This window comes from Aptenodytes patagonicus, chromosome 4 (assembly GCF_965638725.1).
Source record: "Aptenodytes patagonicus chromosome 4, bAptPat1.pri.cur, whole genome shotgun sequence".
Lineage (NCBI taxonomy): Eukaryota > Metazoa > Chordata > Aves > Sphenisciformes > Spheniscidae > Aptenodytes > Aptenodytes patagonicus.
Window position 1 is genome coordinate 83,702,848 of NC_134952.1, and position 26,760 is coordinate 83,729,607.

A 26,760-nucleotide genomic window follows, 5' to 3' on the forward strand; every position below is an offset into this window, starting at 1 on the left:
CCACAGCAATAAATCTAAGCCTCACCGTCCACTGGCTTCTCCCCCTCCACACGCTCCTTCCCTCCCAGTTTAAAGGGCACATTCCCCCCTACCCCATTCGGCAGCATCGGCACACAGGCACTCGTGACGATTACAGCCCCAACCCGTTTGCAGACGCGCACAAGGAGAGGAGTTAGCACAGGGCTGGGAAAAGGAAGGTGTTTGCTTGTGCCAGCTGGCAGGGGCCTGGCTGGAACAGAAGGGAGGGAAGCTTGGCGTAAGGAGAGATTTAGGTGCTGCTGGAGCAGGTCTCCTCTAACATATGTGCTACAGGCGTGGTTGCGAGTCACTTTGTGAGAAGGTAGGAGCTTTCCTTCTCACCGTTTTCCCCTCCCGAAAAGCAACAGGACAAGAGCAGGTCCTGTGCTGCCCCCACACCAGGCACATCCCCAGCTCGCGCCAGCCCTGCCAGAAGAGCTCTGCGGTGACTGAGCTAACTGCTGAGCTTGCCTCGGCCCCAGGCGCACCAGAGGAGAGGAGCTTCTTTTTTTGTTGCTTTGGGGAAAAGCAACAGCTTTGCTCTCTGCAGCAAAGGGGTAGGGGGGTAGCTCTCTAGCAAGAAGCAGCATATGAGTCACAAAATTAATTTTACAGTATCATCAACTGCCTTCAGAACTGTGCTCAATAAACACAGCGCTGCTTCTGGCTCTCCCTGTATTAAGCGCAACACTGGGAAGGGTCACTGCCCAGAAACATTCCCAGCCTTCCTGTGCTGCACAAATCTGGCCAAGCCACAGCCCTGACTCAGCACACACCTGCGAGGCAAATACCGAAAGAGGCAGGACTCAAAACCTCCCTGGCTGCCAAGGGAGCTTTCGTGCTCCTGAGTCCCAAACACACAGGCGCTACCCCAGCCCCAGTTTGAGCAGATTGCCTTTTTATTTTGTTGGCACTATGCACAAATCCACACCGGTTGTCTTTTGCCCGGATACCAGCAACTCCTCCAACAAAAAACAAGGTTCAGACAGACAAAACCAGGCCCCCATTTGGGACACCTACCTCTGCAGGGTCCTGCTGACAGGCTGCTGCCCGGCTGTCCTCACACAGGCCCTAGGACACTTGTGGGCCAGCTCTCTGGCTGTGTTGCCCAGCAGCATCCTGTTGCCTTTTGCTCTTCCCGATGCAACAGGAAAAACCCAGTCTCTGCAACTGCAAACGCGCCCCTTGAACTTGTCTCTTTTCTTCCTCTCTACCTCTGCTGTGAACACACTAGTTTTCAACACACCCTTTCAACCCACCGCCACGTATGGAAGGCATCCACAAAGGAAATGCCCAGTTGTGCCTGTGGTATCTTGACACACCCGAGAGCCTGGTTGCACCATCGAGGTGTACGGATGCAGCAGGGTACAGAGGATTAACTTGCAAACCACCCATGCCCCAAGCGCAGGTGCCCAGCTCTGCTGCGAGCCGTGGGCAACATAACCAGACTTAGTGCACCAGCTTACCCCTCCCGCCCTGGTGTCAACTTGGCCGTGGGAGAGTTGTGCTTTGGGGACTGGCCAGCCTGGGTCTCGGAGGCCAGGGCTGGCACGCAGGCCTCCACAGGGGGCCGCAGCAACGTCACGAGGTGCTCTTCAGCTTTGCAGCTCTCCTCCTGCTGCTGGTGCTGCGGCCACCTGTGTCCCAGGCCAGCTGGGGCCAGTAAGGAGCCCAGGGAACACAGATCTGCATTGCTGGCTGCACTGGTGTACAGATTTATGGTGTTTTGTGGCTAAAAAGGTGATGCTCAAAGACAGACTTGCCTTTGAAAATGAGGCCCATCCCAGCAAGATCAGCTCCCCCGTGTAGCAAGGTCCAGCTGATTTGGAAATAACCTGCATTGCCAGAGCGAAAAAACATTTCTCACTTCCCACATTTCCTCCCCACAAAAACAACCCAGGCGATGACACAGTCCAAACGTGGCCCCTACCCATAGCATTGCCTTGCTACTATGGTAGCGGGCTGACTTGTACGCTGTTCCCACCATCAGAACACCGGGCTGTCCTGGAGCGCTGCCAGGGCTCCCTGCTACCCACAGGAGAATGACTCCTCACGTTCACGTGGCTTTCCCACAAGCTTCATAGCACCCTGATACTTCAATGCCACGGATGTGCCAAAGATGCTGAGCCCAGGGTCGGCCCGCTCCAGCGGGGGCCCAGAGCAGTGAAGGTAGGAGTCCAGCAGAGTACACGGGTCAGGTGAATGGCTGGCCGGAAGGGAAACCAGTTTCAAATTGCAGGCTCAGTTCCCTGCCGCCTCATCTCCCTCGCGAGCGCTGGGATAAAACCATTGCATTCATACAACTATGCATGTTATTACTCAAGCACAGTCCCCCCCCAAAACCCAGGGAGCACCCGAGTGCACGGCAGCCGTGTTTTAGCAGAGCACTGCTACTTGTTTCAAATGCCTTCTAGCAATAATCCCAGCTCACCTTTACACGCTGCGCAGCCGTTACTCTCTGCAGCACCCCATCTTCCCTTAATGTCCCAGAAGGGTTTGCTTTAAAGACATGATAGCAGTAACCCCTCTGCAATTTCCTCCACAACACTGCCTGAGAGATGCTGGTACACCTCCTTCACTCTACTTGGCCTGGGGGACCATTCGTGAAGTATTTATCTCTTACACAAGACCTGCAGGTACTGAACACGGGGGAGATGCTCATGCCTCAAGTAGGTGGTAGGTCAACACCTCTGGCTGACACGCTGCGACCCAGCCCCAGCCCACAGCGGCCGACAGCAGCACGGCACTGCACCCCCCCAGCTTGTGCCACGGGGCACGTCCAACCTGGAAGCTGTTCCTAGCTCTGGGTTTTGGGAGTTTCTTAAAGTTCATTTTTACCCTCCAGCAGCGACAGGAGGGTTAAGCCCACAAGCACTATTTTAAACTTGGGCACCCGCTCACTTTTGTGGATGAAGCGGTTTTCCCAGCTCTGCTGGGGACATTTGGTGACACTGAATACAAATAACCTCTCTGGGCTGTCTAACAACAGGTTTCACACTGCTGTCCCCTCCCCATGCTGACACCTCTTCCCGTAACAGCCGCACACGATGGAGGAAGCGAGCCAAAGGGCCCGTCGCCATCCCTTCCCCCCAGCACCGAGGTGTGAGAAAGCCTCAGCAACACGCCCTCAGCTCCCGTCCCCTTGTCCAACAGGCGTCTCGCTACAACCACCACTTGCAGTGCCCGTACGTGCTTTCTGCTCTCTGATCCCCTCCCTCTGCCCCAGTATCCACCACGAGGAGATTATGGGAGTCAGATGCTTCATTCTGTTCCCCCCCCCCTTAAAATTCCTTATGGCTCTGTTCCCCATGAATTTACCTTTAAAAAAAAAAACAAACAACAAACCCCAAAACCTTCTGCTGATACCATCTGCCTCAACAACCTGGGGCAAGAAATTCCAGAAGTTTACTACCTGCTCTGTAAGGAAGTTACTCCATGTTTTGAGCTGATTTCCTTCTAGCCGAGTGCCCCTCTGGTTCCAGTCGTGCCCATTAGGTAACTAGCAGGTCGGCATCCACTGCCATCACAATTTAGCAGACTTTGTAACACAGAATCACAAATAAATTTAGGCTGGAAGGGACCTCTAGAGGACACCTGCTGCAACCTCCAGCTCACAGCGGGGCTGATCCTCCCTCTCATCTCAGCCTTTTCTTCTCCAAACTGAGGCCTCCAAGCCTTTGCGGTCTCACCTGGCAGGCTGCTGCTCCATGCCATTTATCATTAGTGCCCTTCTCTAACTCCACTATGTCCTTCTGGAGACATGAAGTCCAGAGCTGCATGGAGGACTCAAGGCACCAGCACAGCAAAACTCTAGAGCTGCAAAATAAAGGCAGTTCATTTAAGTGTTGGCATTTAGCTTCTCCTTATATCAAGCTTTAAATAAATTTCTGTTTAGAGTTTAGAAGTCAACCAACAAAAGGTTTTTGCCCCTCTTCAAACCTTCCTGACGCAGCAGCACTACTGGTGGGTCATCTAGCCTCAAGTCCCTCCAGCTGACGAAGAACAACCTCCTCCGGTACAGCCCAGCACTTGCCAAGGCCAGAAAGAAATGCCCTAAAAGCAGAGGTCTCAAGAGCTCCTTGAAAAGCCCAGGGCTGACCCAGCAGATGGGGGTCCATCGGGATACTTCTTCAGTGTTGCCAACCTGCAGATTTGGTCATGACTTCCTACTGCCAGACACAAGATTTCAGAGAGTCACAGGGCACAGCTACACGGGTAAGGTGATGGGGTTAGTAGCACTCGATAGCCTCTCTTCAGGTACAGGATAAAAAAACCCAAACAACCCATCACCACCTAGTTTCTTTCCTTCTTACTTGCAGTAAAATGATGCCCAGCCACCCATGACTGAGCCGGGGTCCTAAACCACTGTCATCAGCACAACATGGGTGACCTGACACGAGGTAGAGCTCAGCAGAATAGCTCTGTGCCCATGCATGATAGTGAAGTAAATAATAACAAGTGACCGACTCTTTCAAGAGAGAGGCTATGGCACAGTGATGGGATTTTACAGCCTAAACTCCCACTACCACCAGATAAACTCATACTGCAATTTTTAAATCAAAAAAAAAAAAGTCTAGGGAACGAGAGAAGCATAAGGAGAGGATTCCCACCCCGAAACAGGGGCACTGGGGAAGGTCTCACCGCACAGGATGCTGCGGGAGCCGTCCGGCAGGTGGGCTGGCCTCTGAGCGAGTAACCAGTAGGGTATTTTGGCAAGCTGGAGGCTACCACAAAGACGATTGCACAGATGAGCCACAGCAAGGCCCCCGGGGCCCAAGGCGGTGGTCCCTGATGCTGCAGACTGGCCTAGGCACCAACACCGAAAAAAAGACACAGCACTCGCAAATGGGGCATTTTAATGGACAAGTCATTTTCTCAGTAAACAGCGACGGCCTTCACGTGCGGAGAACCCCGGGCCGGAGATCACACTTGCCCTGCACGAGGCACAGGGGTGGCTCAAGGACCAGCATGCCCCAATCCCGTAGCAGCCCTTGGCTGCAAAGTTAATGACTGATTCCAGAAAATACGTGGCTCAACCCATCGCTTTTTGCTAGGTATGGGTGGCCCGGTGCACATCGAGCACCGCTGCCTAAGCCCTATCAGAACAAAAAGGATTCCCTCCTGCAAGTGGTGCAACCTCTTCCCAGTTAGCAAAGCATCCACAGCGTTTTGCAGAATAAGAGAAGAATTAACACAGGCGGGGTTTAATCCAGCAATACCCCCTCAAGGCCTCAACCCATGAGGCATTAGCTACTCTGTTTTGTCCTCAGAAGGCTGAACGTGAAAAGTTTTCTAGATCTGGCTATCTCACGGTAAGCACTGGTGGCTGGAGAGCAGACCCTCAGCAGGTATCTCCTGAGCCCACCGGAGCCTAGAGAGCAGACTCCATTTTTGGTATTAATGCAAATTCTGTCCTAAGCTACATTTGTGCAAATACCCATATCCCTTCGGTTTGGGCAACGGTCAGAAACTCCATCTACATACCAGGTAAATCGTTACAGCATATGCACAAGGCCATATTTATAGATACAATCGGAAAGATTATTAAAGTCACTTAGTTGGTTGCAAATGTTTCTGGGATAAACAGTTTTTCTGCCGCTTTAGAAAAATAGCCACCCGGCTGGAGGGAGCTTCTACTGATCTAACCCTGTCACCGAGAAGTGCTGAAAAATATTGTGCTTCTGAAAAACCCCCAGCAGATTTCAGCAGAGACCCTTGGCAGCTTGCGCTTCACACACAGATTGGAAGAGGCAAAACCTAGACTATTTAATAGTACCTTTTCCATAGCAGGTTAAAGGAGGCCAATTCCTTGATTAAAGTTCACAGATGAGAAGAATAAATCACTAGTATTCGGTTAAAAAAAAAAAATTAGTGCATCACCCCACATGAAAAACATCCCAAGAGGATCAGGCTGTCTCCTTCCATCCATCCCAAAGCAGCTAGAGGTCACTACACACCAAGTTTACAAGCTTTGCTTTTTTACCTTCAAACAATATTTTGGTACTTTTCAAGCTTTTTGACTGAATTTCCAAAGTAAACAAGTTACGAAGATAAACAACTACCCCACATTCAACATTGTTAAAAAAATAATCACTAATCGGGCTTCTTGAAAATAAAATGAAGCCCTTAATCTAAGTACAAGTCAGTGCAGCTCACTTGTACAAGAGATACCCACTTTGCTCATACAGAGGCAGATCAGCCAGAAAATAATAAGGCCTTGACCGTCCAGAACAGGCTCCATCAGTGCAACAATATGCAACACCAGCCACCTCCGCCTCGTGCAACTGCATACTGAAGACCAAAAGTCACCTAGATCTAAGGACTTATTTTCAGCACATGTCAGAGGAGCACAGGACGTACTTGTGATGAAGCGGTGGTGTCCAAAGCAGCCAGCCTCGATCTTCAGAGGCAGAAATGAAGTCCTCCAGCTGTGCACCCTCACCCTCATCCACAGTCTGTCATTGTATTTCTCATCAGCAACGCGTGCATATTACGGCAAAAGGCAAGAAAATGGGGAGGGAGGAAAAACAACAACTAACCCAGTGCAGTATCTCACATTATGGCCAAGCTCTCTCCTCCAGCCGTTACCTCTGTCACTTTTGGTAGCCTCAATTCTGTCGGAGACGCGCTGGGAGCAGACAGATCCCGCATAGAGACACACAGCACAGTGCACCCTCAGACGCACAGGTGGAAAACAAAAAGGGAAGGAGAGAAGGGCGGACGTGATGGAAGAATGAGATGGCTCTTCTCCTGGCGGGGGTGCCCGTAGCCGCAGGCTCTTCCAGTGCCCTACTGTCCACTGGGAGAGAGGGTGTGGGGGCTTTTGGCAAGATGACCGTTACATAAAGAAGAAGCTACAGAAAAAGAGAAAAACAGAAAAGAAAAGAAACAGAGGTTCAGAATTGAAATGAAAAAGTGACAGAGGGGAAAAAAAAAAGAAGGAATAACATTTTAAAGAAAGTAAGCCACAAAGGGAAGAGTGCACTGGGGAGGTGTCATATAAACCAGCTACACTAGAGAGGCCTGGACCTCTTCAAGACACCGACTGATCTGGAGAACAAGCTCGTGACTGGCACAAAAAGTGACTGACAAACACCAGCACAAACCTACAGAGGCATCTCAAAGGCACAAAACAACCTGCCGGGAAACCTCACATTTCCTCATCCCCTTCTGTCACACCGGTACAAAATGGCAACAGCAAAACAAAGTCACAAAGGGCACGCGAAGACCGAAGCGTTTGCGTAAAAATATATTTCCTCTCCCCACTTCAAGTGTTGGCGCTATTTGTATATGTGACCTAAAGCGCGGACAAGAAATAACTGAGCTTATGCTATAAGGTTATTATTCAATTTGTAATTTGAAAACTGAAATATTTTAACATCAAATAAAGTGACAATATCTAACAGATGCATACATATAATTTGCATTAACACTGTATGGAGGTTACACAATTATTTAGTTACAAACATGGGTTATTTTCAAATAGCAAGGTAATAAAGTTCTACATCTATAGTTTAAGGCAAACAGGATATTAAAAATGTATACAAATACAATATTTCTACCGCTGTTCACAGCTTTATTTTCCGTTAATTGAAAAAAACCCTTCATATTTGTACAGTTCCATGCTGATACACGCCGATGAGAGCATCATGGATATCATATACTGCAAATGCAACCAGGGTCCTCGGAGAAGAGACAAATACGTACTCTTCTAACATCTTAGAAGGGCAAATGGTAACTGGATTCAAATGAGCATATCTGATATGATCACACACAAGAAGACATTTCCATTCTCACTTGGACGTTTTATGAGAAGCAGAATGAGAGCTACCTGGAGAAACACTGGTCATGTTAAATAAAGACACGCTTAAAGAGAGACACAAAGATACAGATCTCCTTGGCGGGATTTCAAGCCGTCAAAAGCACACAGAGGGGGTGACACGAGTTGCAGTTTTCAGGCTGCAGAGGAGCCCGGGGTGGGTGCCCATCACTGCTTCCCCCCCTCCCCGGCAGCACCACACACCACAGGAGATGCAAGGCAATACATTTAATGACATGAGCTCAAAGGGCGCCTTCCTACTCACTGCCCTCCTGGAAAGTAACTGTGCAACCCCAGTGAGGTTTTGGGGGAGCAAACCCTTATTCATCTCCGCCTCTTCGGCTGACTGCCGGACGCACGCGTGCCCACCTCTACAGAGCAATCACGGCCCCTTCTCAGCAACCTGGATTTTGTTTGTTTTCCCATTCTGGGGGTTCGTTCCATGCCCTGGGAACACCATCATCTCCGAAACACACGTTTCAGTGTGCCTTCTTGCTCCTTTATATTATTCCAAGGTTTGAAATCCACCTTGTCAGGAACATGGAGCGTTATCAGCTAGTTATCATTGCTGTCTAACGCACATTAAAGGCTGCAGTGCCTCTCAAGCAAGGCTTTTGCCCATGCAACCGTCTGTTCACAGTTTCACCAGCTGGCTTGCTAGCTTCAGGCATGCAGAGAAGCTGTGCAGGGTTGCTTTAGGCGTTCAACAGGAGCTGGATGTCATGTTCCCTATGGCTTCTCTTCAACATCTCAGCAAAAGCAGATTATTGCAGAAAGTTTTAAAGTAGTTTTAACAATGCCACTTGTAAGTAAGCGGACTTAAAGAACCCCCCTCCCAAAAAAACACAACTGATTTCATATCAGTAGTGAGGCAGAAAGGGTGACTCTCTTACTACTGTACTTACATGCAAAGGTGAAAGCACATCCAACTAGATTTGAGTGTATCATTTAATCCATGCAGAATCAGGGGCTACTGTGAAAAAAGGCATAAGTAAAGGAAAGAAAGAAGTGCAGCAGTAACAAGCTAAACATGGCCCAGGGGTTTAAGGAGGAAAAAAAAAAAGTCATTAATATCTCCTTTGGCAAAAAAACAAAACAGTACCTTTAACTTTTGCAAGTTTACGGTTTATTCCCGGTTTCTCCAAAACAGCTTGCTTTTTGCTGGAGAAAGAAACCCAACTGAAAATACATTAATGCACTTGGCCACAGCCTTCTGTCAAAAAAAAAAAAAGCTAGACTCAGCTGATTTCCCCTGCCAAATGTCCCTTGAAGGGCTGTTAAATGAAGCAGGACAAATAAATGTTAAAATTAAGTTTTCTACTTGGCACAAAACGCTGCTAATTAAAAAGAGGACATGCACCAGGACAGCTGAAGCAAAGCATACCGCCACAAGCATTCAATGACGTGCATATGATGCGACTGTAAAAAACCCATGCCAAAAACTAAACTTCTTCCTTGATAACTCGAGATTTTAAAGCTGGGTTTGCCAGAAGCCACAAGAACCATAGTTTCCTTTTTCCAAATCCCGCCCTAGGAAACCTATTTAACCTGACAAAAAGTGCATCGTGGTTGATAAGACCAGGAGGTATGATTTAAAACAAAGAAAAAAACAAAAACAAAACCAGACAAAAAAAAAGGAGAAAAGGCTCAACTATTTTATTTCCAGCTTATTTATCTCCAATTTTTGCTGTTTGTCCAAGACATCGTATTTAAATATCTGCTTCCCAAAGCCATGTTTAAGCAGTGAGGGTTAAAAAGCAAGACGACCCAAAAGCTAACCCCCAAACACATTTCCCACTCCAACACTTCAGAAAAGGTGATAATTCTGCCTCTTCCCCTCCCCCCCGCCCAGAGGCAAGAAATTCCATCCCAGATACAAGCAAAGAACTGCAGTGCGTGAGACTTAAGTGGAGCGAGTTATTTTTAAGAGTGCTTTAAAGAAACAGGAGACTACCTAGCTAGGAGCAGTGGAACTGCTGGCTGTGCATCAACAGAAGAGAAAGAAATCCAGAAGTCATAGGGTAAACATGGCTCGCCACTTCTTGGGAAGGAAGGGAAAGACTCTGTCCGAAAAGCAATAGCATAGAAAATACACATTAAACAGACCAATTTCCACACCGCGCTGGCCACAGAGCGAGGCCTGGCTTATGCTAAGTCTCCTTTGCATGTTCAAGGGACAGCTGAACAGGACATTGTGCCTGGGGCAGGAGGGCCGGTGGGGAATGCGGGGAATATGTGTCCAGGCGCCCTCTCCCCCTTGACGTGAAATTCTGGATCCCACAGCTTTGCAAGTCTGTATTTAAGTGCATGCAGGAATCCTCCTGGAGGCTCCAAGAGTATGTTGAAGGCTATGTCTTTCCCCCCTGCCCAGGCATTTGGTTCCCTAAGGGCTGCTAACTCTTGCTAAGATCATGCACGTTGGAAACCAGGCACTATTTTAAGAGAGGTTTCAGAGATTATGGTCAGGCAAGTAATACACGGAAAGCAGTAAGGAGAAATGGTCCTTCTCCCAGGCACCTGCAGCGCCGTTTGGTTCCCACCGCAGCATTCAGCAGGTAGCTACTACACTGAACTGGAAGGGTGGCTGTAAAAATATGCCAGCACATGACAGTAAATCCAAGCCAACCAGTATGATCAAGTCAGACAACAAAACCAGGAATTAATAAAAAACATCATGCAAATGTAATGGCATGCAAGGTCAGTTAAACTTTTGTTATCTACACACACATACCCCTTTCCCTCTCCCCCAACAGCAGGACTCATATTGCTCTAACACCTTAGCTATTGAAGGAATGTGGGTCGGACTAAACTCCAGGGTTTAGCCACACCGGGGACTGGGCTGTGACTCTCGTACAGCAATAATTCCCTGAGGCTGCTTTCTGCAGACCCAGGGACCCCTTCAGCGCAGGGCTATCGCAGCCAGCCCTCCGAGAGCTGGGTAAGCCAGCAGCACTGAGGACCTGATCCAGTCAATGACGCTCACCCGTGCTGCTGACCTCCAGCCCTGACTCTCAGTTCAAATTTGGGGCCAAGAATGATTTACTGCTGCTGGTTTTGACAAGGGAAATACGTGGTATCGTTACCTTGCCCCTCCACCCACCCCTGGACTTCCAGTTGCATACAGCCCTGTACCCAATCCTTCTTCCTTCTTGTTCCCACTATGTTATTAGATGAGTTAATAGTTATTCATGTTAAAAAAAAATGGAAAAAAAAAAAGAAAAAAAAGAAAGAACACAGATGGCAGAGGCACATTACTGCAAAAGCAGGTGAATGCAGGAACATCCTTGGCTTGACAGGCTTTATGTGAAGCTTGCACTGCAAGTTAAAAAAAGAACAAAAAACAAAAAAGTTAGCAATAATTGAACTCAAAATGGGGAAAAAAAAAAAACCAAAATCAAAGAAAGCTGGGAGAGCCGACACCAGCAACCAGCTCTGGTGTGTGGGCATGCAGATGGATTATGGAATTATAAAGAAATTACACTTCGAGGCTGGGCTCTACTCCAGCCTACGACAAGCAAAAGCAAAAAGGAAAACTGAGGGGGCAGAACTACTGAACAACCAACCACATAAGTTAGTCAAGGTTACAGTCTGTAACCGCACAGCGGCTGGTGTCTTTAAGCTTCATTTTTTTGGAATGTGCATGGCTGGGTGGTATGGTTGCAGGTGTCCAGTTTGGGTTACTTTACACAGGCACTCTTGCAGAAGGCTCTGTGCTTAGCCCTTACCCAAACTCGGGTATCTCAGACCTGGGCACCACAATGTCTCCCAGTACTTCAGCACATCAGCTTTCAGAACCAAGTCAAATCCTTCAGACATCAACAAAACCCTCTTTTTACAGGGCGCTGGGCCAGGCCCTGACATATGTGTTACAGCTCAGGGTATAGCTGTGTGTTATAGCTCAGGGATTGCTTTGGGACTAAGCGTGGTCCTTGATGGCCAGACATTGGACTGGAAACTATTACGTAGAGAGGAAACGGGGAAAAAAGTTTTTCATCTGGTTTTCAGAAGTAGCTTGAAAGAAACAGAAACAGAGCCCAAACAGATTGTCCCGGCTCCTGGGGGCGTTGGGGATGAGCAAGTATCACAACGGCATGTGTTGAGGCATGCATGTGGCCGTCTACCAAACAACAGGCAAGCACCAGAAGGCTATTTGCTGCTCCTATTTGGTTTTGCCAATTCCATTGCCAGGAACCATCTCCAGATTGTTCAGGTTTGAAGCGCAGTCCCATCCCAAAATTACAGCAGGGGCCTGATAAGTATGCTCAGCCCCACGTTCAGGAAAGTACTTGAGTACCTGCCTATACTACAGTCACACAAGTATCTGCGGTACAGAGATGAGCTGTCCTGAAAACAGCACACTTCTGTCATCAGGCCAGAGCGGCAACAATTTTAGATGAAAAACACATAAGCTACAGGAATCTGAGAAATAGATTATGAAAAAAAGGTATAAAAAACCAAGTTGTTCCTATAGGAATAGGGCCAAGTTGTCCCTCATGGAGTTAGGCCAGCGGCAGATTTCACCCTGAGCCCTTCCCTCGGGCTTGGACAGCACAGTGGGAAGTCTCCGTTGTCCAAGTTGGAGAAATCTGATCCCACCTTGCGAAAGCAGCATTCCCATGAATTACTTTCTGGGGAGGCTACAAGGATCATGCATGGCAAGGATTTCCTCTGGCAACTGCACAAGAACCACCACAGTCCATGTCAGCACAGAGAAAGGTTGAAAGCCTTACCTAAATAAACTGCAGCTTTTCATTAGAGTGCAAGGAGCCTTTCTAAAGCCTTTAAAAAAACCAAGGTGTGCTACAAGGCAGAAGCATCAGCATTTCCCTTTAAAGCTTCCGTTAGTAATTCAGACACTAAAGAACAATTGAAGCAGTTACAGCACCTGGTGTGGAGCGACACTGAAAGGACACACTAAAACACGTGCGTGTTCCTCACAACTGGATTTCTGTGAATGTGTCAGCAAAAGCAGAAACTGTGTTTGTCATGGTCGCTAGAAACATCCATGTATCACACCCACAACACTGTGCATGTGCCAGCCAACTTCACAGAAGCAAATAGTAGCTAACGCTGACCACCAAAAGTTACAAAACTCCCCAGACCATGATATACTGCACTAGTCTCATATCTAAGAGGTGAAAAAACTGACCGTAGAGTTCTTAAAAATATTGAGCTACTAACTCTGTTTAAGAGATAAGAAAAAGGGTCTTCGAAATTTTCTATTCTTTTTAAGTAAACAGGTCACCACGTCCGAATTCTCACGTGAGAGAAGACCGGTGTTTCAGCCTATCCTATTTACAGGCATCGTCACAGAATGGTATTTCAGCATGCTTGGACATTAGCTGCCAACACTTATTGTTTCTACGGTTCAGCACGACGTTGATCAGTCTGTAATGATTTCTTTACCCAAGCAGAGCATGCAGCACACAAGCACTCTGTATTTCAGCGGGAGCCAAAGACCAGGTTCTCAGTTAGCATAAAGCAGCACGGCTCCACAGGAGCTACATCAATTGACATCAGCTGAGGAACTAGCCCAAGGCCCTCCCCACCTTCCCCGGGGAAGCCAGGGGCAGAAGCAACAAATGATGGGCACCGAATCAGCAGTAGAGACAGGGGACATGCAGCGAGTGTCAGCTTAACTTCCCAAGGTATAAAAATATACTAGTATATATGCAATACAACAGAATTTCACAGGCTCGCTCTGCAAGACAGTTCAGACCTGGCTTAAGTTCACAGGTTAGCAAGGGAGACACACACATCTACACCACATCCCTACTAGCATTTTGGTTCTTCCAACGGTGACAGCTTAGTGTTAGTCGAGTAGGTTACTCTGCCAGAGTCTGTTAAGGAATGCACCCCTTCACTATCGGCTATTAAGAGAAGCGTGGAACTGTCATTTTTGTGTGCGGGTTAAAGAAGCCTTTTCCAGTGAGATTTGCTGCATTACCATCTTTACAGCTTTCCCGATTGCAGTTATCAACTAGCGCCATTATCACAGATGACCCAGAAAGGACTTGCATGAGTATCCCCTTACTAGGTATGGAAAAAGTGAATGGAAATTATGACAGGAGGCCTCAGAACAGCCTCTGTTACAGTAACCTGTCTTGCTGTGCTATACAAACAAGCCACGCGCAGTCTACTTAACCTCTGCAAGGCTTGTCTGGCTTCTGTGTACATATCACATCTAAGCGGACCTTGTCTTCTGGTTTTTAAAGCACAGTGAAGTAGCCAGTATCACGTAATAAATAGGGGTTCTCTTGCACTAATAAGCAAGCTAAACAGAGCCATCTCCAAGTACAGACTGCAAGAAGGAGGTTATGTCAATTTGGATCAATCTGGAGCTCAAGGTTTTCAGCAGAGCTCTGCAGTGACTTAACTCTGAGCCCAAGTCAATGGCAATGTTCCTCCAGTTTCAACAGAAGCAGAGTTAGGTCCAAACTGAGCACACCTGAAAACCCCACCTCCAAATACTGACCATGGGACAGACTCTGTCCACAAATACACTTGGTGCCTACTAAGTTGCTGGAATCTCAGAGTACTGGAGAGTATAGGATTATACTTCTAGCATACGAATATAAAATAGTAGAAAACAATGCCATTATCTTTACTAAAAGGTATGGGTTTCTTAGCTTATTATGTCAACTCGATACAACCACAAATGCCGTTTACCTGCAATTACGGTACCATAGTAGTTTGGTTTTTTAGAAAAAAGAAACCCAAAACTTCTCGTCTTTAAAGCGAGCTTCCAAGTACTCACATTTGGCACTAGCATTTCCCATGTAAAAATAACATGGTGGTTTTGGTTTCTAACCTACTTCTACTTACAACTATAACCTTAAGGAATGGGAACTGGAGACTACTCTCGGGTGAAAGAAAGGACAGGTAGAGACCCCCGTAATAGTTTTGGCTCAGGCAGATAAATCCGAGTCCAGAACATGCCAGAGCTGGTCCAGAAGATGCTGGACAGATCACAGGTCAAGCCTCCGCCATCCAATTGCTCTCCCGTACCAGTCAGACTTCGACATAAGATTTGAAGGTACTCTTCTAGAGAAAAATTAAGATCATGTCCCTGGCCCACCCTTTAGAAAAAAATATTTTATTTGATCAGGCTGATAAAAGCCCAGTTTCCAGTCTGGTAATGGGGAAAAGCAAATACAGACATGCAGCAAGAAAGAAAAAACAACCTCCCAAACTGTAATAAACCCTACAAAAGGGCGTGGGTGACAATCCGCTTACTTTTTCTTGTCCTTGTCTTTCTTGGTTTGTTGAGAACCTGCCTGCTGAGCCTGTGACTGTAATAGCTGAGCTGCTGCCTTCTTCTTTTGAAAGTTGTTCAGCTCTTCCTCAAGTTCCTTCTTTTTGTCTTCCACTTTTTTCTTCTCTTCTTGGTGAGTCCTCTTTAGATGGTCAAACTTTTCGTGAAGCTGCGGGAAAGAGACAATGAGAATTGGACGGGAAGAGAAGTATGTTTCACCCTGATTACTGGTAACAATGCCTGAAGCGGTTCTGCTGGCACTGAGGCCTCACTTCACTAGTAACAAGTCATTAGCCTGTCCCAAGCACGCCTGACTTCGTGAGAAGAGCCCTGCAATTAACACACACGCACCCAACACAGATGGCAGGAATTTAAGTTGCTGTAGGAATATGACAGGTCTCTGGACACTTCCAAACCCCCATGATCCATCCCTCATTGCTTTGTACCTAGGGGACACTCTCAAGCTCGTGCAAAGAAAGAAAACGTGGCCATTCAGGGCGATACTCTTCTCTGGACCTCTGTAGAAGTACACGCTCCTCTGTGAGGCCCAAGAAACAGCTCCTTCCCCAAGCAGGACATCTATGTTTTCTCCGTCCCACAGTAATCAGCGCTGACCTACGCACACCAAGCAAATCACGGTAGGGCAGCTCTCCAAGAGCTCTGTCATGTCCCTCTACAGCTAGGCTGAGTGGGACTTGCCGCCCTCTGGGAAGTCCTTATCGACTTACTGAGAGTCTCCAGAAAGGTGTGATTGCTAAAGGGCAGCACTGGCTGTACCATGGCTGAAGATCCACTGCAAATCAACATTACTTTGAGTAGCAAACATACTCTCCCCTTTGGGTGGGACTGAAGAGGTGAGAGAGCAGAGAGGACTCCCACAGCACAGCAAGGCTGGCATTTCTGTGGGGTACGCAGCCGCAGCTGCTGTTACTGTCACGCTGCAGCACCTCCCACTGGCACCACAGTACATACCCTCCTCCAGCTGCCTAAAACCAGGGAATACTCCTGCTCCATTTTACAGGCACAGAAAAGTGGCAGAGGACTTGTGTGATGGGGTCACACCACAAGCCCATGGCAGGACTGGGAACCGAGTTCATATCCGCTGCTTGAGACTGCTTATGCACAGCAAACACCTTTGCAGGCTTGATGTTGGAATCTGGATGCTCACTTTCTCAGGGCTCTCTTAGAAAAGCCCCAGCCTAAACCCTCATACAGAGTCTTCTGGGTTACAATACACTCACATCTTTCTCTGCTTCCTTCAACTCTGCTTCCTTCTCCTTCACTCGCATGACAAACATCTGCCTCATTTCATCCTCCTTCTTCTGGAGCTCGCCGAGGAATTCGTTCCTCTTGGCTTCATAAGTCTCTTGGAGACTGTTAAAAAACACAGAAAAAACAATGTCAGAGCTGTGTTTCATGCACAGTCATGAGTTTCCAGCCTTTGGTGATCTTACCACATTGTCTTGTCACAAAACACCGTCAGAGGTCCCCGACTACAACAGAGGCATGAACACCTCCACCAAAACCAGCCCTAGCTTGCTAGGTGGTAGCAGTGGGAGACAAATTGGCAACACAAAAACAAGCACACTGTTCCGGATCCTGTAAATCACTTAGCAGGCAGGATGACTGTCCTCAAAAATAAACAGCCACTACGTAAGCATCTACAGCAATCCCTGATGCTCACATAGCTTGTGACCTGTTTGAGTCACACTTTTTCACTTCTCCCACTGTTTGGCCTGAATCGCTTCATTGGAAGTGCAAGATTTGTGGAACAGACACGGGCATATCAGAGTGCGAAATCTGGCTTTATGTAGTTCATTAAGCATGACACTGACACAGAGCAAAACTAATTTTCACTGCTCATCGCTAATGGATTCAGATCAGGGGCTTTATTTAGATAAAGCCACCTTGGGAGATCTCTCTTTCTCCTTTAGCTGTCAAGGAAGGCTAAGCCTCTGCAAACGAGCGGCAGCGTTCCTCCTCCAAATAACCACGTTACTAGATTCCTTCATTCCTTTATTCCCCCTCTACTTCTTGGCATTCCTTTATTTCCCCAGCACTGAGATACCGCAGCAAAGATTTGGGACACAAAATATGTTGTCCACGCACCTCTGAGATTTTCAGATCCTCTTAGGAACTCTGGACGCCAAATTCCTCTTCATTTTATTCCTTAAATGGATTTGGATATTTCAGCCATAATGATAGTGTGGGAATGATAACTATTTCCCCCAAGATGCTTTTTTGAAAAAGCATTTTTAAAATGATAACTCCACTGATATCAAACAGATAGATTGCATCCCTCCACCTAAGGAGCACATTAACCACTAGGCTAGTGGAACATCTTAATCCCGTTAAAGCCAAGCTTTTGCCTTTCCTGGCACGTGGTGGGGTTTTTGATGGCTTTTTTGTTGCCTGGTTTTGTTGTTTGGGTTTTTTTTTTTTGCGGGTGGGTGGGGTTGTTGAGCTGGGGAACAAAAACTTGACAGATAAACCCAAGACTTGGGTTTAACACTGCTAATCGACAGGCACTTCTAGGGCACTTTTGCCTCCTAAAATACTCCACAGACAGGATGCCCAGAGCTGCTCTTGCACAGCACTGGCCACCCTGGAGGAATCACATGATTCCAGCTAACCACACCAGTTTCCCCACACATTGAAGCAAAAATGCTGACTCCAAAAATGACAAAAATCTTTTAATGGGAAAACAGGGCAAGAGGCATCTTTGGATTCTTAACTCAGTCAAGAACCAGACCACTCACAGCAGATAGAGATCAGGAGACTCGAATCAAAACATCCCTAAAATTGAGTCTTGGATTTAATCCTCTGACAGTGGACACCGAAACTTAAATTCTTAAATCCTTCTGAAGGGTCTGGCTAGAGCCTAGGAAAACCCTGAGGGCAGATCAGCCTTCACTGCTCAGTGAGCAAAAATTGAATCTGCAATTAGTGACACACTATACTAGGGAGCAGCAGAGCCTTACGGACCGGAACAGAAAACTCTGCACGCTGCTAATCGTATCCTGTATTGCAAACGATTTCTTGCAAAGCTCATTTCCAAAAACACAGTGCTGGGTGACGGGCAAGCAGGAAGAGGCTGGCAGGGGCTTGCTGTTACATTGTCCCAGGTTCAGTGCTAATCCCAGCTTCAAGCTTAAAAACTTACCACTAACCTGAAAGCCAGCAAGCTTAATTCTCTACTGAAGTGACTCCGACTTTCAGAGAAGCAAAGTTCTCAGAGAAACTGGCCCGGCAACTCCAGACTGCATATGAAAACAAACACACTTACAGCCCTAAGGAATAACAGCCCAAACCAACTGGGATCCCTGCAGCTTCTCACAGACAAAGATGACAAGGGAATTTGCTTTTTAAGTATACAAACATATGAACCTAGATTACAAGTGTAACTTGATTCCCCAACACACACACACTGAACGATGCCCCTGCAAATAATGTTCTTTTTAAAAAAGCATTTTGAGAAAATTAACCAGAGCAGCAGTGAAACCAGTCCACAACAGACGCAGGACAGCAGAAGGGTCTCTGTGCAACAGAGGACCCCATTTCACAGAGCAGATGCTTACGGGGGCACTGGTGCTCCCTCCTCACCTCCTGCAGCTTGGACAAGCGGTGGGGATTCTACCAGCAAGATGGGTCTCACAATCATCGCCAGCCTCCCTTTTTCACACCTCGCACAAGCACCTACACAGCACCAATGGTTTGCTGGGGTCTTTCGCCCTGCTCACCCTGAGATTTACAAAAGGCTCCCTGCTCCTGGCTGATGCAAACTGGCGGAAGACCAGTGGTCCCCGTGGCTCCCGGGGCCCAGACCCGGGGGAAAGGCATGCTTTTGATCCCTGGTCTCAGAAGGAAGAACAGAAAGAACCAAACCTACTGTTTTCCTCATTTCACATATACATCAGCCTCGGCCAAACAGCTTGGGATCACGGGTTTTGTTTGTTTATTGGAGGGAGGAGGCACCCAGAGCAAACTGTTCTGAACTAGCACGTACCAGATGCAGAAATTCTGTACATTTTCATTTCCTTTCTACTTATAGCTTGGTCAAAAGAGGCCTCGTGTACAGGAAGCAATGGAAATTCCTCAGATTCCTCAAAGGGAAGGGCTAAGCCCATCTTAAGCCATTGCTCTCCAGAAAGGAAATCTAATAAAGCTTCACACTTGGGCTTCGTAAAAGGACAGGGCTCGACTGATTCCAGCAGAGTTTCTGTGCTGCAAAAGAAATGCAGCTGCTCAAACTCAGCAAGTCACAAATAAAACCCTGAACTGACGCAAACGCCGTGTCGTAGCGCAGACCTTGCTCGGCTCACCATGGAGTGCTGTTTTCCAGAAACATGAACACAAGGCCCCCATTCTGCCTCCTGCTCTGGAGCCCGCCTGACTTTCCCCTGTTGAGGATGAGAGATGAACCATGTCCATGGTTATCTGCACAAGCCAGCCGCATGGCTGCCGTCACGGGGATTGGCATGCCAATTCCTGCCACGAGTGTGTGTTACGGGGGTAAACCCACATCGATGCACATTTAATTCTGACTGCCTTCCCCTGGAGCAGAGAGGAGCGTGGGATCCTGCTAAGGCAGCGGGTGCAACTATTGGGGAAAAGTTGGGGAGGAATGGGAAACAGGAAACGAAAGGAGAAAACAAACACTCCCTCCCAAATTCCCACACAGCTGTTGTCCCTAGCTAATGACTTGGGCTTCAGACCAATAAAGCTGTCTGACAGCATAAACTCTGTATTTAGTAATAAGCCAAACCTCAAGCATCAGACCATGGCACCCTCTTCACAGCGCACCTTGGACCAGCTGTGAAAAGCTCTAGGAGGGTCAACAAGAACATTTATCCCAGGATCTCCCTTTTGGTAACCAGTTATACCTCAACACGAGTCACCTTCATCTCAGCATGGACACAGCTGCACTTTTCAAGCCCAGAAATTGTACACGGCCCTGACTTGCAGCAGAGCAAGCTAGCTGCAAAACACAGTTGAGTCTGCAGTGGAAGAAAGGGGGCACTAATGCATCACCTGACCATCTCAAAACCTGCCCTCCTCAAGGGCAAAAAGCGTCAGGAGGAATTTCTGAAGTGATTAACAAACTCGCTATTCGACAGATTCACTCAAGTCTCCACGAAGCTCATAGTACTGCCAGTAGAAAGGTGAGCATAAACTTGACTTAAGACTGGACAGTTCACAGGCTTTAGGAAAGCAAGAACAAGGGTGGAGGAAAAAAAAAAAAGTAAATCAACTTCCCAACCCCAAAATGAGATTCTCCCAGCTTGAAAAAATGACAAGTCAACAATATGAACAGTTAACTGATGTTAACTGTTCCCAATCAGACATGCCTACAAGCCCTGATTGCATACTACCACCAACTCTCTCACTGCGTCTTACAAAAACATGCCCCCTTCCACGATGCCAAGGACACAAAAAAACCAGGAAACAGTAGCGGTCTTCACGGCAGGCTCTGCATTACAGCAGCCTCTGGGCGATGTGAAGCAATGGACAGTTTCATACATGGACAGCAAAATCAGTTTTAAGAGTCCAGTGAGGAATTGCTCTCCACACTGAGTGACAGGAGGAGCATTTAGAAATCCATCCTTTCGACACTTTTTAGTACTGGCTGACAGATAACAGGAGATAGACTGAAAGGCACGCACTTGTGACTGAGGGCCAGCAGCTTATATTTGAGCAAGGGATGCTCAGAGAAGGGCACAAAGAAAACTGATACGACTTCAGCAACAGGGTGCAGATAGATCCGCGGACATGTGCTTCTTCCTCCTAAACTTTCCAGGTTGATCTCAAATGGGTCATATTCTGCCCTCAAAACACATCACCTTCAAGCGCCCCGGTGACATTTTGCAGGCTCTAGAAAGCCTGCACAGCCCCGCTGCAGGGTTGCAGACATTTTCAAAATGTTAAGGCAAGAATTGGCTTTCTCAGCCACCCAAGCTTTTCCTGTGCTTCTCCTGCCCAAATCCTAGGCCCTGAGGGCAAGATTGCATTGCAAAAGGTTTTCCATCCCAACCACACTTTAAATCTCAGCTGCTCTAAGTGACCACGGCTATTCCCTCCCTGGTTCTTGCAAACATCGGCAACCCCAAAACCTCCAATCGCTCTGGCTGTACAAGGCCTGAGTTACGCTTTCCTACCTGAAAGGCTTGCTGTCCGGATCCGTGTCCTTGAATCCCATCTCTTCAAGTTTGCAACGCCTGTACAGCTCGTAGTGTCGGGTGTGTGTCTGCTCTCTCAAGTCCTCCATGTTCACTCGGATCAGCATCTCCCGCAGCTTCACAAAGTCGCAGTGATTTTCATTTTCAACTGCAAAACAGAGACCATCCACAGAGAGAATGTTAAACCCAGGAGCCAGGGCCCCCTTTTTCCCTGGACCCGGGCCCCAGTTTAGCAAGCCTGAGAGTTCTTCAGGCACACAAGCAGAACTCCAAGTCAGCCTGCACCAAAATGCCTTGCTGAACTGGGGGTGAAACCATTCCACGCCAACACAAGGGCACCAGTTCAAGGCCTTTCTCTGGATTTGCAAGATCTCTGTGTTGCCCATATGTCACAGAGCTCCTGTCTCTCCGTGCATTTCTGCACGAGCGTGGTGATGATCCATTCGCGCACAGGATTTCACTTCCCACTCAAATCCACTCTAAATCCAAGTCACCGACAGAGGCCCAGGCGGGCAACAAAGTCTCAGTTTGTAGCAGTGGTGAAAGGAATGGTTATGAGAAGACCCCACCAGAGATGCTGTACCCTTTCCATGCCAGCTAAGCTTACGAAGGAGCCCTAAACCCCTGCTCCTGGCACCGAAGGGAGGCAGCACACAAGAGTATAACATGGCTTCCCATAAGAACAACTATTCAGAGCAGGGTCTGGTGCGCCACCATCAGCCCCCGGGTGAGCAAGCTGTTCAGCCTGCGAAGGGCCCGCGGCCAGAAGGCTGCACGCTTCAGTGCAGGCCAACAGTCTGGGTGTGCTTAAAGACAAAGAGTGGAAGTTCTCTCTTTAGGATGCAACGGCAAGCAGCAGGCATCTCTGCTGCTAACAGACAACTCTGCAGCATGCCTCCGGGGACACAGCGAAGCACTCCAGCTGCTCCCCCTCAGACCAGACCAGCTGTCTCTGCAAAGGGGCAGTTCAGGGCCAGATCTTCAAAGTCTCTCTGGTACCCAACTAAATCTCTTTGACTATCTGGTCCTAGTTTCCTGGGAACAGCAAGAACGCAGCAGGATACGTGTCAAGTCCAAGACTTCCCAAACATAGCAACTTCTTCCCTATTTGTGAGTTATTCCCAGTATTATTCTCTGGTGTACACAGCTGAAGACAGTAAGTCTGAAGCTGTTACAGGGGTAGTTTGTATTATTGAGAAAAACTTGGTGAGTTTTGCAGAACTGTCCTGCGAACGTTCCCCTGCAGCTTGCTGGGCCATTCTCCAACTGGATACACAGCTGCAGCCACAAGCAGACCACCACCGTCTCAACCCTGTACTTCTCAGCACTGGTTGGGAAAGCAAGGACCAGCCCTATCTTCGGCAGCTTCAGTACAGCCTGGGTTGCAAACACAGCCCTATCCAAACTCTGCTCTCCAACAAGAAAGGAGCTTTTGGCTGACTTTATGGGGGACTGCATACTTAAGCTTCATGTCCACAGTTTACGATACCAGGACAAAACATACCAAGCAGTCAGTGTTGAATTAGTGCTGCTCCCACTTCAAGTTGAGAGGGCAGAACACCTGCTGACCTCCCCGGAAAATCCCCCAGCTACATGTTTGCATTCAGGCTTGTGTGCAAGGTCCAAACCGAACTACTCAGCTGTCCAAGCCTTCCCCGTTGCTCACGCTTTTTTGCTGGCAGAAAAGCATAAGGAACAGAGAACGGAGATTCAATTTTTCATTTTTCAAGCTAATTATTCAGCATCTCCTAGTAACATTACCCTGCTCTTCACCAAAGCCAATGGCTAGGTTGACACCACCACCCCTCCTGCCAAACCCCCTCCATGTCTAGATCTAGGTTGCAAAGCCCTGATTTTAAGGAGAAGTCTTAGAGCTGTGATCTTGCTTTCTCGAGACAGATTTTGATAAGGACCACCCAGAGATCAATGCACCTTCCATCAAAATGAGACAGGATGACAAGGTCTTATTTGTGCTTTCGGTAACATACCCTGCACAACACCCCAGGGGTACTGCCTGGCTTTTGCCATCTTATTGCCGATCTTCACTTCTTCGGTGCTGCCAACTACAGCAAAAGGAAGGTGGACCTACAAAAGGAAAGGGACAATAAGGTTAGGGATTTCCTTTGTTGCCTTGCCAGGGATTGTTTCTGAAGAAAGCTGTTTACTGTGGCAGCTGTGCTGGATTTAAGTTGCTTAAACGCCTTTGCAATTCATCTGCTGTTTTAGAAAGAGCAACAGGACGGTCTGGATGAGAAACCGGCTTGGACTTAAAGTCCAAAATTCTGAAGTCCTAAAAATACAAGAGACATACATACTTTTCACGTAATTACCAAGCATGACTATCTTAAGCACAGAAGTAGTCTTACAAACTGGAATTGAGTTTGTACACTGAGGAAAAATAACTGTCACAATAAAAAAAAGAAAATAAAGTACATCCTCCCAAGGAGGGTAGACTAAAAATTCAGGGGGTTTCTGCTGCTAGAAATAACTGCTAATGCTTCCTCTTAAAACGGGCAAAGCTGTGAGCAAGGGGAAGAGCGGAGTCGACCCAGCCCCAGGCTGACACATCTGAGTCACCAAGCTCTGCTACGTCCCAGTCTCTCCGTGGGTGTGGTGGCGACAATCTGGGATCTACTCCCAGAAGCGTGGCTGCTGCCAGGAGGGAGTTGGCCTCTGCCGCCAGCCCACCCCAACAGTGCTCTCCCTGCCTTAAGAACATCCAAAGGGCTGGGCGCAAGCTCCGGGGGCGGGTGCCGTGTGGGCCAAGCCATGGTCACAGGCAGGGTGGGAGGGGAAGAAGCCAAGTGGCAGAGGAGATGTGATTATCTGGCAAAGGACTTTCCCAGCAGCCAGGCTGCACGAGAGGAAGGCAAAACACACACTGCACACAGTGCACCCTGGCAGAGCCATGTCCCTTCTCTGTGCCAGCTTCTCCCTGCCGAGAACACAACACAGACGGGGAAAAGAGAGAGGCAATACAGAGGTTTGGAGAGCGTCTGAGATGCAGCTGGACATGACAATAGCCCATCTACAAACAGTTGCGCAGGGAAGCTCACAAAAGCCTTCAAGTTGCAAGGAAATGGCTTAATCTTGATGCCTCCATTCCCTGTAAAAATGCAGATAACTCAACCTCATCCTTCCACTTACTTTTGAGTGCACGTGCTTTGGGGTTGGCACGTCCTCTTGGGTGTTACGTGCCCTGCTAAAGCCACCCAAGTGCCCTGCCAGCACCGCTGCAGTGCACGTCACTGCCAAAAACCCTGAGCTCAGGTTCTTCACCTTGCGCTCCAAGTCAGGCCCATGGGAAACGGTTGTTTCCCTCTGTAAACCCCACTAAAACGTTTCGTCTACCCCAGCCCTGTTTGCCCTCAAATCCCACCCCTATCACTAGAGAAAAGAGAAAGGAGGTGAAAGCCAGAGCCCTTGCCACTGATGGCCACTGGCCCTGCCGAGAGCTGGAACATCATCGACGGCACCCCCGCTCTCACCGGAAAGCAAAACAAAGGCAGAAGTGAATCACCCCCTACTAAGCAACAAGTGGTCGTTTGGGACAGGAAACCCCAACCCCAGCCCTTTGCCCTGACCGCGTCAGGGCCCTGCCTCCCATCCTCTTCCTTTCCCGAGATGAGAATACTGCAATAGGGGAAGGATATGAAAAAATGTTTAGAGGAGAATCACTTGTCGGGCAATGAAGCGTATCAGGCCAGGCAGCCCGCGCGTGACAAGTATCTCCAGCTCCAAAAGCCTTCTGGCCAGCCGTATTATCTGTGCTTAGACTGCAGTTTTAAAGCCAAAAGAAACATGGTACAATGTGCCCTACCATCAAGGATGGGCCCACGCAAACCAAGGCAAACAAACCTCCCCTCCCCCAAAAACAAACATACGCTCATCGTGGCGTTTATCTCCGCCACTGTCTCTTCATCCGTCGGGAACTGGTAGATCTGGACGCCGTTGCTGACCAGCTCGCTCATGATTTTACTCTTAAACTTGTGCAACTCGTTTTTTGCAATGGTGTCAGCCTTGGCAATGATGGGGATGATGTTCACCTGCAAGACAAAGACAGCACCTCCACATACAGGACTGCACGTGTCGCATCACTGGGAGAGGATGGAGAGCAGCACGCATCCTGCAGCAACTGCCCTATAAGTGCCACCAGCCACCGCCCCCCCAGAGGAAGACCTTCCCTGGGGCTGCTGCTGACAGCACCACTGCCTTAGACAGGATTTTCAGGCAGCAGCGATGATGGCCTTAAAAAGAAGTCAAATGCAATTTGGCAACATGCTATTTCCTGCCCTGTCGTATTCCCCTCCTCATCCGAATTGGCTGGACAGGAAATGCTGTCATAGATTATTACAAGCTGTTCCAAAAAAAAAAAAAAAGGAAATTACCATCTAGGCACTTCTCCTCCTCCACACCGCAGCAGGCTGGATTACTGCAAGCGACACGCTCAGACAATAGCCTCTCGTGGGCATTTGCTTGGGTGCTGTAATCAAGGACACCCAGGTGGGCAGCAGTGCTGCTGTTACCCCACTGGAGGTGGAAGCAGACGGTCCGTATCCACCCACGCTACGCACAGGGTGGGGGCTGGCAGTAACACAGGCAAGCTTCCTCCACCTGCATGCCCTCACGTGCTCCCATACACCGCTGTACTGCAGGACTAGGGTTGATTTATCCCTGCACAGCTCTAAGACAATCATCCAAAGGAACCGCATGATAGGGTTAACACAGAAATGAAAAGGTAAGTTACCGACTCTCTTCCCTAGACAGGCTGTTTGCAACACTGGCAGCAGGATGGCAAACAGCAACACCATCTAGGAGCCGAGGGGAGAAAGCACCGTACCCTCAGCGTAGCTGAACGGATCGATGCACAGCAAGCACCACACAAGTATCTGGTTTGCTGGGAGAGGGTAAGAATACGTTAGGACCAGGAATCCTGCTTTCTTTCTCTTTCTACGCCCTCCAGACGGACAATTTCTGCTTTTGATCTTGCAGGATTTGCTTTTCCTTGCAACAGCAGACAGAAGGTCTAGTGCGGAAGGTGTTGATATTGACCTATATGAGGGGATTTTAACTACAGTACTTGAAAATCCTCTTATATTACATCGCTTAATTCTGTTTGGAGGATGGCCTGGAGTTATTAAATCCCCCTTTGCCAAAAGGCAGAACATGAATGCCAATTAGCTCACTTTGGGTAAATCTCCATAACCCTATTTTAAGTTGAATAGGGCAGGGATCCTTCTCCATCCCTGCATAAAACCCAATCGATAGGCCACTCCAGGAAATAAAGAACCATTGTCACCACTTATCTTCTGCAGAATCAGGATCCAATGAGCCAAAGGTGCAATGTGGACTGATATAAGTTGCTTAATCATGATGTTAAGAAGCACAGAGAAAGCTCAGTGTAAATAACGAGGTTTTACATTTGTACCTCGGTTATTTTCCCTAGAAGAAAAGAGATGAAATCTTCTTGCAAGTATCTAGTAAAACACCAT

General features: G+C 48.1%; 1 protein-coding gene across 2 annotated transcripts in view; it reads right to left on the reverse strand.

Moving 5' to 3' along the window:
* Positions 1-4,857: 4,857 nt before the first annotated feature.
* Positions 4,858-26,760, reverse strand: part of SEPTIN11 (septin 11) — a 59,969-nt gene continuing 38,066 nt past the window's right edge. Inside the window, exons 5-10 of one of the 2 annotated variants that reach the window (XM_076337428.1) lie at positions 25,153-25,314; positions 23,257-23,353; positions 21,248-21,416; positions 16,334-16,466; positions 15,074-15,261; positions 4,858-6,872 (exon numbers count right to left, since the gene is read on the reverse strand). In XM_076337428.1, the coding sequence (XP_076193543.1) occupies positions 6,857-6,872; positions 15,074-15,261; positions 16,334-16,466; positions 21,248-21,416; positions 23,257-23,353; positions 25,153-25,314 (765 nt within the window). In that variant the 3' untranslated portion in view covers positions 4,858-6,856. Of the gene's footprint in view, positions 6,873-7,351; positions 11,153-15,073; positions 15,262-16,333; positions 16,467-21,247; positions 21,417-23,256; positions 23,354-25,152; positions 25,315-26,760 lie in introns of those variants that run through there. The other variant, XM_076337427.1, reaches the window with a different exon arrangement.